Here is a 13,504-nt window from a genome sequence, read left to right as displayed (position 1 = left end):
AAAGCCTAGCTTTTTTTTTTTTTTTTTTTTTACTGTTTTTCTGCATCTTAATGAAAACATAAAGATGCTGAAAGGCTCATTGGATAAACGTGCCTGAGCAAAGTGGTAGAATGTTGCTTATGCACATTTTGCGACACTTTCAGTATTAGTAAAATGTCCAGTGAGTGGCACTAAAATTGCGTTCTGTTTAATCCGGTGGATGTGAATGTGGCAAAGTATTATTACACTGGTTTTTGTAAGCATTGTGACAGTTCGGGAATTAAATGTCCAGTGAGTGATGTTAAAATAACATGAAAATAAATTGCCACCTAACTAGGGCTGCACAATTAATCGAATTTCTAATCGCAATTACAATTATGGATGTCACAATTACGTAATCATTCAAAGCGGCAATTAATCGTTCAAAGTCCACTTATGTTATTCTGCTTGAACATCATTCAATGTAAATTGTGATAATCGTAATTAATAATTGCAATTACAATTTCAAGGGAATAATCGACAATTATGATTTTTGTCATAATCGTGCAGCCCTACACCTAACCGTGTTAAAGCAAACTTGAGAGAAAAACACAATGGCTGAAGCAACCATGCCATTTTAGCTTTCTTCATCAAGTTTTTGGTCTCTTTTATCATCACTCATGTTTATCGTGACTTGTACCCAAGCGCTCCACATCGGTAGTGTAAAACTGTACCAGGTGAGCTACTGAGCAAGTTTACTACATTGGAAATACCATACATACGGAGCAAGGAACCACATGAAAATCAATCTTTTTTTAACCGATAATCAGCCCCTTTAATCATAATTTGTGTTAAAAGGAATAAAAGTTGTTGGATTTTTACTGCCTCTAGTGTTCATTTCAGCTGGAGTTTTGCTGAAATGTAGGTAGAGGCACATTTTTCCAATGAGCCTGGGTGAAAATATCATTAGCACAGTATGAACAGAAGTCATCAATGGAACGTTCTCACCATAATACACAAACAAATATGTGGTGTGTGTGTGTGTGTGTGTGTGTGTGTGTGCATGTTTATGTGGTTTATGAGGACACAAATTTGTATAACATGGGTATGACATAGGTATTACAACGAGAAGGTGATTTATGAGGACATTTTCAGTGTCCCTGTAATTCAAAAGGCTTATAAATAATTCAGAATGAGTTTTTTTGAAAATCTAAAAATGCAGAAAGTTTCCTGTGAGGGGTAGGTTTAGGGGTAGGGTTGGTGTAGGGCAATAGCCCCGTAATTCAAAAGGCTTATAAATAATTCAGAATTAGTTTTTTTGAAAATCTAAAAATGCAGAAAGTTTCCTGTAAGGGGTCGGTTTAGGTGTAGGGTTGGTGTAGGGCAATAGAAAATACGGTTTGTACAGTATAAAAACCATTACGCCTATGGAGAGTCCCCATAAACCATAAAAACAAACCTGTGTGTGTGTGTGTGTGTGTGTGTGTCTGTGTGTGAGAGAGAGAGAGCATCCAGTATGTGGTGTTTAAGTACACTGAAGTAAATGAATGTTATAGTGTGGTACAGAAATCCAGACAGACAGATGGGCAATCGGACAAGATGTGCAAGAGTACAAGAATGAGCGAGTGGGAGGATTGTGTTCTGTATTGTGTTAGTGAGATGCAAATAGTGAGAGTCTAATTCAGGCTCAGCTGTTAACTTCCGCTTTGTCTCACTTCCTCCATTCCTTTTCCAATTTCATTTAATGAGTAAAGTCATAACCATAACATCACTATACTCACCTGAAGCATCCATCTCAACCGTGTATTAATATTTTGAGTTTGTTTTTATGTTTATATTTTCCATTTTATTTTTAATTCTTGTTAAAGTTTTAGTAATTAAGTTGTGTGTTTTTGCCATTGTTAATAGTTTTTGATTTTTTTTTAAAAAAATGTCTATGTAGTTTTTTTTTCCAGTTTTAGTTATTTTAGTACATCAAGTTCAACTAAATTGGGTACAGTACAAAAGGACCTTATTGCTTTAAATTGATAACATAACCAGTCATAAATATGTTTTTCCAAACATGGTTTTGCTTTAATTTTATTTAAAAATATGCTTTAATCCTAATTTTAATTAATTATAATTTTTTATAGTTTTTCCTTGCATGTTAATGACAAACAGCAACCATTGTGTCACTTGCTGCGTCATATACGAGCTAATTTCCTCTCTGCAAATGGTACCTAGCAACTACTCAGAACACCCCAACAGTCGCCTAGCAAAGTCTTAGCAACCATTCAGAATGATCGCAAACCGGCACCTTAATATTGTGGCAGCATCTTTTGCAAGCACAATGCATATTATCTTAAAAAAATTCTAATTAGATCTACCATTTATTTTAAGAATGCACATTGTGTTTTTTATTTATTTATTTGTTTACTAGGCATGTGTGTCAGAAAAAGGCAGTGACTGAGCCACCTTTCAGCACCACAATACATTAATGGTGCCACCTGACAGCAGAGACACTCCAAACCTCCAGTGCAAGATCAGTTCTTATGTGAATATGACAGTTCAGGACAATTATGGCAGGTTACTCTCTCTCTCTCTCTTGCTGTGATTGTCTATCTTTTTTTTAAATAGCAGATGCACTCCTCAGGCCAGAACTATTAACATACTTTATACACTTAGTATATAAACCCTTATGGATGCACTAGGTCATTTACTGTTGCATTAAGAACCAGCAGCTGGAATAAGAGAGATGAAGTGCTACATCTGTGGTACCTGAGGGTGAAATCCATCCTTTCTCAGAGAAACCTACAGATTCCAAAGACATTTGTCACTAATGTGATCTTAAGTGTCTTAAATGAAGAGTGAAAGAAGAGCTCTCTCTCTCACACACACACACACACACACATCCACAAGGACACATTTGAAATAAACATGCGACTAGCAACATGATATGCTTTTAAGATACAGATGAGTCATCAGAATCAGTAAGGTGCAGCCTCTGTGAGTGTGTGTATGTGTGAGAGTCAATGTGTGCCCACATTAAAGAACCATTTAAAACTCTCAAAATCAAAATGATGTCAAGTGAATAGAGTGATGTGAGATGAACGCAGACAAAAAAGAGCGAGAAAGCCTTGTTTAACAGTAAAGAGTGATAAATAAGTGATAATAAGTGCTGTTCAAGCTGTGTAAACATGGGGGAGAAAGAGACAAAGCTTTTTATATGCAATTGCTTAAAGTTACTCAACCTTGTGCCATTCTAAACCTGTATGCTTTTTTGTCAGTGGAACACAAAAGAATAAATATTTTCCATGCAATGGCAGTTCATAGTGACACAGTTGTCAAACCCGACAAAAAAAACAACAACATAAAATTACCATAAAAATGGTCCGTGTGACACGTACACTTTATTCCAAGTCTTCTAAAGCCCAGCGTTAGCTTTGTGAGAGGAAAAGACTAACACATTAAGGGGTAATTCACCGCTGGCAAGATGGGCTTTTAATCAAACTTGACTGTCTATGCAGCAGATTTTATTAAAATCGGTGCTACATGACCAGAAGAAACATAGAAAAACTGCAGTGCTTGATCTGATACCCAATGATTGGGTATACAAAAATGTGGATGATCAATCTGTAGTTTTAACAAAAGCCTTAAGCTGTCAAAAGTGCACCATTTGACATAAAATTACGCATTTTTGTGTCATCCGGTGAACTTTCGCTGACAAGTGACAAGGTAACATTGAGAAACAATACACATTTTTCATTTACATATACTACTGACTTTGTATCAAAACAAAACTGGTTGAAAATCTGTGAACTTGTCCTTTAAGTCATTATTCACTACATTCAGAGCAAATATGTCACTTTTAGGCAACGCTGCAGAAGATTTGACATGTTGTAAATGAAAGTGATGAATATGCGGAATGGAGCATGCCATTCGAAAGCTGCGACAGATGAGAAGATTTCCAGTGCTGCTGTTGTGTGTTTTTGTGCTAAAACGCGTGTACAGATACTTTACTTTTCAGGTATGTGGTTATTTCTCTAAGCTCAGCCTCTCTCTTCCCAGATTTGCTTCGTAAACCTGGACAGACATACCCCTGATCGGCATGACGACAGCTACGTTAAGGTGGGAAATTCTCCTTGCATGCATATACTGCTATAAAAAACATAGGTTGCTTTGGATGAAAGCATATGCAACATTTTAAACAATTACTAATAAATAGTCTAGTGTTTTGTCATTCCCTGTTGACTTTTTCATTAATATCCAAATAAATATCCACGCCCCTCCACCCTCTCATTTCTAATTAATTTAAAGTTAATAACGAATATATGAATGTATTTCATCATTTCCTAAGCGTATGACATAAACAATATTTCATCTAATTAAAAGGGAAATTAGAAATGACACAAATTACCGAGATAATGCAAGCAAAGACCCACATTTATGTGACTTGAATATTAGCATAAATTTCCCCACAGAAACTAGCCTCAGTGTGGCCAGAGCTGCCACGGTTAATTGAGTCTCTCGGAGTGCGGCAACCCAAAGAAAATGAGATTCTGCTTCTCAGCAGCCTAGAGTCACCGGACTCCTGCCAGCATGACCCCAGCCACCCACAGGTAAGATATGAATATAGACCGGAACATCTTACATAATTTTACAGCTTACAGTCTGCCTGGTTGAACAGTATTTGTGTTTATGTATGTGTATCTCAGAGCCAGAGAACAGCGGATGTCTGTCTGGTGCATTGTTCCTGTGGGCGCCGCCCTACCCAAACCAACAGTGTAATTTTTGAGATCAACAAATTCCTGATTGGACTACAGTCAGGGCAAGAGAGGCAGAGGCATGGCCGATTGGCTGGTCATCGGGCTGCTGAAGATGACACCAACCGCTCTGTTTCATCCATAGAGGAAGACTTCCTCACTGCCTCTGAACAGCTTGGGGAAGACAGCGAGGATGACCCATTCAGAAATGGTATCCATCTACCAGTCCACCCAGAAATCCAGCTCCATCCAGAAATCCAGTCAGCAACCTCATTCTAATTCCATATCTTATCTCCTGTATGGTATTTTCTATGTCCTTGTTGCTCGTATGTAATGAGAAAACTCAACTTCAGTGCGTGCAGCTCTGGCACTTTCACTGCATCTTTCCTCCTGTCCACCTTGTGAATAGATGGAAAATTGCTTGAATTATGGCTGAAAGAGCATTCAGCCATTTACGTTTTCTCAGTATCTGTGAGCCTGCTTCGATAAGAGTGGCCCTATTCGGAGGACTGTTTGGGAGTGTTTCCACCCCGAGGCTATTTCTTAGTTTAGTAACACAATGTAGCCCTAGTCGCTACCAATGAGATTATGGTTTTCAAAACAATTCGGGCATGTCACATAAATTTGCATCCATAAATAGCATATAAATAAAGTCTTTAGTTTTGCCTTTGGGAATAATTTGGATCCCGACTTTTGTCTAGGTTGCACTGGTTATAATAATCTTAATCGGAACTGCAATCTGCTATACTTGTTTAGATACAAAGTAACCAAGCAAAAGCATGGATGCACAAGAACATACAGCAGTGAAACAATGAATTCACTTCAGTCTATGTTAATGAGTTTGTGTGTGATAGAGAAAGAAAGACAAATGGGAAGAATACCAAAACATTTTATGAAGGTTGTTTTTGCAAATATGCCATGGAAGACTGTCTAACAAAGAAGCACTGTCCCCAAAATGTCTTGTGCATTTCCATTGTGCATGTCTGAACTACTGCTTTGGCCTCTAACAGTAAGCCAAACCTATGAATGTCTACATGTGGCGATACTCACCCCAAGTCTAATATTAAAGAGACAAGACACACTGGGCTTTGCTGGGCTAATCTATAATTAATCTCTCTCTCGTGTGAAGGTTATGCTCTCCTCAAAGACAATGTAATATTCATAATCAGATCGGCCCAGATAGAGATCTGCATTTGTATGGTCTTGTTATGGAAAAGGAAAAATTGATACAAATACAACAGTGTGCTATGAATAGCTCTGACTGGACTCTCACTATATACATTGGACATAGCAGGCGACAGGAGATGATCAGTCTTGACACTTTTTACCTCCTTCCTCAGTTTTGTCCTTTATTTTCACTCACACTTGCTCATATCTTCTTTCTGTCTTTCTGTGACTAGTTTCTTACTTGGCCTGTGAATGGGTTTCATTTACATGTGCGTTAAATCGGACTTTTTGTGTAGGATTATGAAACCATTTTCAGAGGTCTAGCTTTAATCTATTTCCTCTCTCTCTCTCTGTGCCCCCCACCACATTCCTCGCCAACCCTGCCACATGTCTTTCTTTCTGCAGATCCTGAGATTTCTATCATGCCCGAGTCGGTTAAGGTGTTGAGAGCAGCCCACGCTCAAAGAAGGAGTGAAATAGAGAGAGAGGATAGTGAGGACTCTGAAACCCTCTGCACCTCTTCCAACTCCCAAAGGCTTTCAAGAACATATTCCGCCTTCTCAAGAGGCCCACCTGCTACCCCAAAAAAAGTCAATCATCACACTAGCGAGTCAGCCGGTCACTATGCCACCAATCTGGCTGAGTCAGTCCTGCAGGATGCTTTTATTCATTTGTCACAAGACGAACCTTCTTTTGTCACAGAGGCAGCTGTGAGTGTGTCCACCACCTCGCAGCACTCAAGTGAAGTAAGCCATTCCACTGATGAGCCACAGAGGGCTCGAGCCTGCTCTTTTGAACTTCCTAAAATCGTGATTGTCCAGAGTCCTGACAACAGTGAGGAGGTAACAGAGTGGCCGGAAGCTCAGTCACATGGGACATCAGAGCATGATAGAGTAAACAGTGCCAAAATGAAGCATGGTAGTCACCCCCAGCACAACTCAGCAATCGGACATGCCACTAAGCCAGTAGAAATAGCTTTGGCATGTGCTGCGAGTGTCATTGGTACCATTACCACCCCTCAGGTCACAGAACAACTCACACTGGAGTCAGGAGAAGAAGATGAGTGTGAGGAAGAAGAGAGTGAGACCGATCAAGAGGAGTATTCGTTTTCCTCTGCAGTATGTGGAATGTCTCAGGTTGTTGGAGCCATAGCCGCAGTAGATCTATCAGATGACTCTGGGGATAATGACGACTCAACAGACATGTACTCTGCCTCGTTGGGACTTCTGTCAGTTGCCCAAGCTTCAACTGCAGTGCCTCTCCACTGTAGCATTGCAGAGGGCACCAGCGTTGAGGCCTTCAGAGCCAATGTTGCTGAAGTTCTCCTCAGGGAAGCTTCAGCTGTACTCACCCACAGACAAATTTACTCAAGTGTTGCAAACTTCCTTGAGACCACACATAACAAAATAGTGGATGGCATCACAAATTCAAGAAGGCCCTATCAGGAACAACAGGATCTTGATAATTTTACCCAGGAAATATCAGATAATATCTTTCAGTATGCCCTTGAGAAGGCTGAGAAGAGAAAAGAGCTTGAGGGTCCAGGAAAAGATGCCCCAAACATTGAGGGTTTCCTCTTGGATTGTGTGAATAATTTGCTCTTTGATGTCTTATGTGTAACATCAAGGAAAATCAGTGACATTTCAAAATATAATATGGGATCATGTGACAGGCAAGAAGGCAGCATCAGCTTTAGGGAGTATGAGGCTGATACCAAGTCTGGCAGAGAAGCGTTGAGCCAGTTACAGCATTTGATTGAGCCAAACCAGGCTTATAATCATGGCGAGAGGCGAAGCAGTGTGGAGACGTTGTCTGCTCTCATAGGGATAAGAGAGAGAGAGCAGAAGCATGTACAGGATGAGAGAGAAAATGAGCCAAAACTGAAAGGACCCTACAGACTTACTCTGAACAGAGTGACTGCCACTATGGTCAAAGAGCAATCTGACATGCAAGGGCAGCTGGGCAAGATTGACAAGAACGCAGACTCTGTGCTCCCTTCAGCTGAAAGCTCACCACTTCACATGACACGAGGGAGGGCAGGAGGAGAGAGCGAGACCAGGCAGCAGTCTTTATCGTCCTCTTCAGGAGCACTTGTGGCACTTAAAATGGATTCATGTGAGTCCAAAACTCCTGTCACATGCTTCGCTGAAGACTTGGCGACCACAGTGATCTCCATGGCTACAGAGCTGGCAGCGATATGCCTGGAGAACTCGAGCGGAAAGCAGCCGTGGTTCTGCGCTTTAAAGGGTGGATCGGAAGGTCCAGAGGGACTGCTTCTGCCCTGCCGCACAGCTGCAGCCCTCCGGCGGAAAGAGACACAAAATGGCACCGCAGTCACTAAGAAACACAGACCTCCACGTCTCAGTGAAATCAAACGTAAAACCGAAGAACAGCCTGAACTCATGGAGCGCCTGGTCAACCGCGTCGTGGACGAAACTGTCAATCTAGACGAACCTACCACCTCTGATCCATTTGCACTCTTTGCATCAGAGGTCACAGCCAGGATAATGAACTGCCCAGAATTGAGTGTGGTGGACACTTCCAAATCTGGCCAGTCATCTCGCAGCCGCCTACAGTGTGAGAGATGGAGCAGCAGGGGGAAAGCGTCAAGCTACGAGAGCATTCCAGAGGAGGACGCAGATCCCTCTGGAACTTCAAACACTTTGGGACCGGGAAACAGGCTTGGGCATAATTTAAGCAGAGGTAGCTCTATCTCCAAGCAGTCCAGTTGTGAGAGCATTACGGATGAGTTCTCTCGGTTCATGGTGAACCAGATGGAGACAGAAGGTCGAGGGTTTGACCTTCTACTGGACTACTATGCTGGGAAAAATGCCAGCAGCATCCTTGCAGCAGCTGTTCAGCAAGCTGCCAGTAAAAAAAATGGACACCTCAATGTGCGCACATCATCTTGTCTCTCTAAGCAGTCCAGCACAGAGAGTATCACTGAGGAGTTTTATCGCTTCATGCTGAGTGACATGGACAAAGAGAACAAGGACTACAGTCTGACCAAGACCAAAGAGTGGAGTAATAGCCTATTACCCCCGTCTCCCAGATCCCCATTTTGTATCCGTCAGTCTTCTGTTCCTGACAGGAGATCCTCAGATTCCAGACTAAGTGTAAACTCACCCATCAAGGCCAATTCATTCGATGGTTTTGCACGAAATGTACACGGGGACTCGCTCAACATCTATCCAACCAACTCTGTGTCATCAACGGGACTCTGCAAGTCAGATTCATGCTTGTATAAGCGTGGCCAAACGGACCAAATCACAGACATGCTGATTCATGAAACCTGGGCCAGCTCTATCGAGTCTCTAATGCGCAAGAATAAGATAATTGCAGAGCCCTCAGAGGACAGTATGGAGCTCGATTCAGCAGACTCACAGCCACATGTACAGCTCTTTGCTAACCTCGTAGAGAGTGGCAAATCCTTGCTTGGAGGCCAGCAGGATGGCGTTGTGGCTGCTTGTCAGCCACACATTCCAGTTGGAGAAAGGAGACATGGCTTTAAACAGTCTCGTCGTGAAAATAGTGGAAACCGGCCAAGTATAGAGCATCGAGAAAATAGCGGCAGCTCTCACAGTTCATCCTGTTTGAGGCAAGCATGGCGTGGACAGAGGGAGGTACCCTTGATCCACATTGAACCAGATCAAAGAGAAGAGGGCCTAGAAGACAGGGGGAGGGTTGGTCCCCACCACACAGAAGCATCCCATCAGATCCAGCCACAATGTGGCAAAGAGAATGAGACCGCAACCAAAAGCAGGTACAGTCTACATAAAAGCACCCACAACCTTTCTTTCAGAGGTTAAGCCTTAATTCTTATAACTGCTCACAGCAAAATGTGTGCAAGAGTAAAGTTGGGGGAAAAAACAAGAGAGAAGGATTGCATAAATGTTAAAGGTGTCATGAATTGCACTTTTCTTAAATTGTATTCTACCCTGATTTTACCACGCCAGTGAGTGTGGGCCAAAGAGGGAATGATGAAGTAGGCATTGGTCTGTGTATGTGAAGGCAGTCTTGTGCTGATGTATTAATCTTTATTACATAATGAAGAAAAGGGTGTACAAAATGAGTTGTTTTGGCAGCTTGGTTTCAATAAAAGTGTTTTTGGACTAACAAGGATGTTTCGAAAACTTACAGTGTTTTTCTATAGTACAGTGACCTCTTATAGATCATGGAGAATTCTCAATTCATGACCCCTTTTTCAGAAGATAACACAAAACATTTTGCTTCATGTATTGTCACACATGGTGTTTATATATCCAAACAGCACATCTCTGTAAAGTGGTTCTCCTCTGGAACACCCATTTTTACCAACAATTTCCTTCACTGCTAAACAAAAAAATAGAGAAATATAGATTGACTTCATACCTATGTTCCCCTGATTTTTCCTTTTCTTGACCCAGGCTCTGGGCAACGAACAACACTTTGGGACAAAGTTAGCAATTTTAATAATAAAGAGCATTTTTACATAGAAGAGATCATCAGCTGCTACCTGAGGATCAGTCGTCGGGTAGAATTACTGGCTCATTGTGACAGTGCAGTTTTGCTGTGTGTCCTCTTTCCCCCCTCAGCAGTGACAAAGACGGGGCCTCCTCAGTGGCCACAGCGCCCTCTGCAGGTGTGGAGGTGGAGCGGCGCTCTCTCAGCGCTAGCAGTGAGGAAAGTGGCTCAGGCAGCTGGGCCCAGATTGCCCCTGAAGACGACCCCCAGGAGGAGACCACCAGTAGCTTTATCCAGCTAAGCGAGGGGTCAGTCTTCCAGTAGACCATCATGCCTTGCTGGACAGTGTGGCTTCTCCATTTGGCTTTTCATTAAGCTACATGTGCTAGATGCAATTCTTGACAGCGCTGGGCACGTCCAGATCGCAGTGTAGCACCCATATGCGAGCCTGCTTCTCTCATCTTTACAGTAGCAATTGATTCAGTTAGAGCTCTGATGAGAGTTAAGTGTTAAAGCACTTACTTTGCCCTCACTGTATAACTAATATAACAGTTTTGACATATCTTAATTGATATTAATGTGATGTGGCTTGTGTGATTAGTCCTCAGCCAGACACTCACATAATGATGTCATCTTTAAAGTCTGTAGGTGTTGCCCTTAATTCACTGTTGAGCACACAAATTCACAGACATAGTGATACAGAATAAGATGTGATGGCTTGAAGAGACATGCACATACAGAGAGTATTGTACTAAATATAATAAAATGTCCTACTAGATGTTGCTGTCATTCCTGTTATGCAACACTTTTTGAGCTCTGTAAGTTTTAGAAAATGAATATCCTGGTGTTGTAATTTATAGTTTATACCAGATTATAATTAGTGCTCTGCCTACACTGAGGAACGTAAAAACGTTATTCATTTTAACTTAATTATTTACACAATGGCAAGAAAATGATTTAAGGATATCTAACAGAACAGAAGGGTGGAAATATAGGCGATTTAGCGTTGGCTTACATGAAGCTGTCAGCTTTGTTCATTTGGATAGTTTTCTTAACCATCTTTTGAAATCCTGATTGTGTTATATCGTAATTTTAACAGGATATGGATTGTTTTATTAACCGGCATCAAATCCTTTGCTAATACATTATAATCAAGTGTTATGTGTTGTTTTTCCACAAAATATAATGTTGCTTTGTAGAAGATAATGTCATTAAGAACTTATTAGAAAAGTGGAAGCAAAGTTGAGGACATAGATAAAACAAACTAATACCAATATTGGGAAGAAAGCATGCCAGAAAATTCTTTATTTGAAACCTTTTGATCGGAGAAGTGAAAACAAAATGAAGAAACACTTGACATATGTTTTAATAAATTGCCCATTTTTTATGTTATTTACAGTATAAGTGGAAAATGGCAACATCTACTCAAATAAGAAAAGCAATTCATTTAAACCAGGGTTACTGTGGTTAACTACAAAAACATTTTTGTTACTTGACGTTAAATAAGCGTTAACTAAAATAAAATCAAATATACAAAAAAGTATTATTATTTCAGGTAGTTGCCAAGGCAGTCATTAAGAACTTATTAGAAAAGTGGAAGCAAAGTTGAGGACATAGATAAAACAAACTAATACCAATATTGGGAAGAAAGCATGCCAGAAAATTCTTTATTTGAAACCTTTTGATCGGAGAAGTGAAAACAAAATGAAGAAACACTTGACATATGTTTTAATAAATTGCCCATTTTTTATGTTATTTACAGTATAAGTGGAAAATGGCAACATCTACTCAAATAAGAAAAGCAGTTCATTTAAACCAGGGTTACTGTGGTTAACTAAAAAAACATTTTTGTTACTTGACGTTAAATAAGCGTTAACTAAAATAAAATAAAATATACAAAAAAGTATTATTATTTCAGGTAGTTGCCAAGGCAGCAGTTCTATTTTATGCTATGTATTAAGGTATATATGATAGAGACATGAAAATGTTCTGCATAACAAGAATGACCCATTTGTTTTCACATCTGACTATTTCCTTCCATACACATGTGTAAACACACTCTAAGCCAGTGCCTGAGGTAGTGTAACTCTCAGAAGTGAGAGAGATTCCATTTGCGAGTTTAGTTCAGCACAGCTGTGTGAGTAAACGGTTCTGACAGCATGACTGGAGTCTGGAGCAGAGCTTTCGCCCAAAGACTCTGCAGCCAGTGCTTATAGTCCTGACAGGATGTGCCTCACACTGACAGGCAGGTGCCATATGTCACATCCTGTTGACTCTAGAATGAAAAGGATGTAATGGGTGTTCGAGTCCCTCTTGCTGATTGAATCATGCCCAGCCTGCCACACTCACCAACGCTTCCTAACCTGCACCAACTCAATGCCATCCTCACTTACCCGAGTCTGGGTATCCGGCCATTCGCCTCCATCTGGCTTTAACCCCCACGTCATTGTCTTTCTGCCCTGTCCGGGGGAAAGGTTACTCTCTGCTTGTTCTCCCAGCTGTTGGCGGTACAGGCACAAGTGTCTCACGTTCATAGTCATCAGCTGGCAGTGACTTGCCGTTGATGTCCATGCTAATGAATCTCATGCCAGTGTTCATGCCTACTCACTCTACTCCAAGCCCCGCTGCTGTCCACGGCTTAGTGATCATCGCTGAGAAAATTAGTAGCTTCTGCATTGTTCGCACCCTTAAAGGTCCAACAAGAGGAAACAGAAAGAGAAAGAGCACCGGTCAAAATTTGGAACAGTTAAGACTTTTTAATGTTGCTGAAAGAAGCCAAGGCTGCATTTATTTGATCAATAAAAACAGTATTGTGGAATATTATTATAATTTAAAAAAAAGTTTTCTATTTGAATATATTTTAAAATGTAATTATTTCCTGTGATGCACTGCTGAATTTTCAGCATCGTTACTCCAGTCTTCAGTGTCACATGATCCTTCAGAAACCATTCTAATATGCTGATTTAATGCTCAAGAAACATTTCTGATTATTATTAATGTTAAAAACAGTTGCACTGCTTAATATTTTTGTGGAAACCATGTACCATTCAAAAGTTTGAGGTAAGTAAGCAAGAAAGAAATTAATGCTCTTATTTAGCAAGGATGCATTAAATTGATGAAAAGTGACAGTAAAGACTTTTAGAATGATACAAAAGATTCTATTTCAAATAAATGCTGTTCTTTTGAACTTTAAT

At 40.6% G+C, this 13,504-nt stretch overlaps 1 protein-coding gene across 3 annotated transcripts in view; it reads left to right on the top strand.

The window, feature by feature from the left end:
* The window catches only part of LOC107670586 (A-kinase anchor protein SPHKAP-like), a 53,511-nt gene that overhangs the window by 29,417 nt on the left and 10,590 nt on the right, over positions 1-13,504 (top strand). Inside the window, exons 4-8 of one of the 3 annotated variants that reach the window (XM_016463224.1) lie at positions 4,006-4,065; positions 4,419-4,556; positions 4,653-4,911; positions 6,273-9,630; positions 10,442-10,618. In XM_016463224.1, the coding sequence (XP_016318710.1) occupies positions 4,006-4,065; positions 4,419-4,556; positions 4,653-4,911; positions 6,273-9,630; positions 10,442-10,618 (3,992 nt within the window). Of the gene's footprint in view, positions 1-4,005; positions 4,066-4,418; positions 4,557-4,652; positions 4,961-6,272; positions 9,631-10,441; positions 10,619-13,504 lie in introns of those variants that run through there. The other 2 variants (XM_016463225.1, XM_016463226.1) reach the window with 2 other exon arrangements.

This window comes from Sinocyclocheilus anshuiensis, unplaced genomic scaffold, assembly GCF_001515605.1.
Source record: "Sinocyclocheilus anshuiensis isolate Anshui unplaced genomic scaffold, SAMN03320099.WGS_v1.1 scaffold140, whole genome shotgun sequence".
Classification (NCBI taxonomy): domain Eukaryota; kingdom Metazoa; phylum Chordata; class Actinopteri; order Cypriniformes; family Cyprinidae; genus Sinocyclocheilus; species Sinocyclocheilus anshuiensis.
Note: the sequence above shows the minus strand (reverse complement) of the source record. Positions and strands in the feature narration are given on the sequence as shown.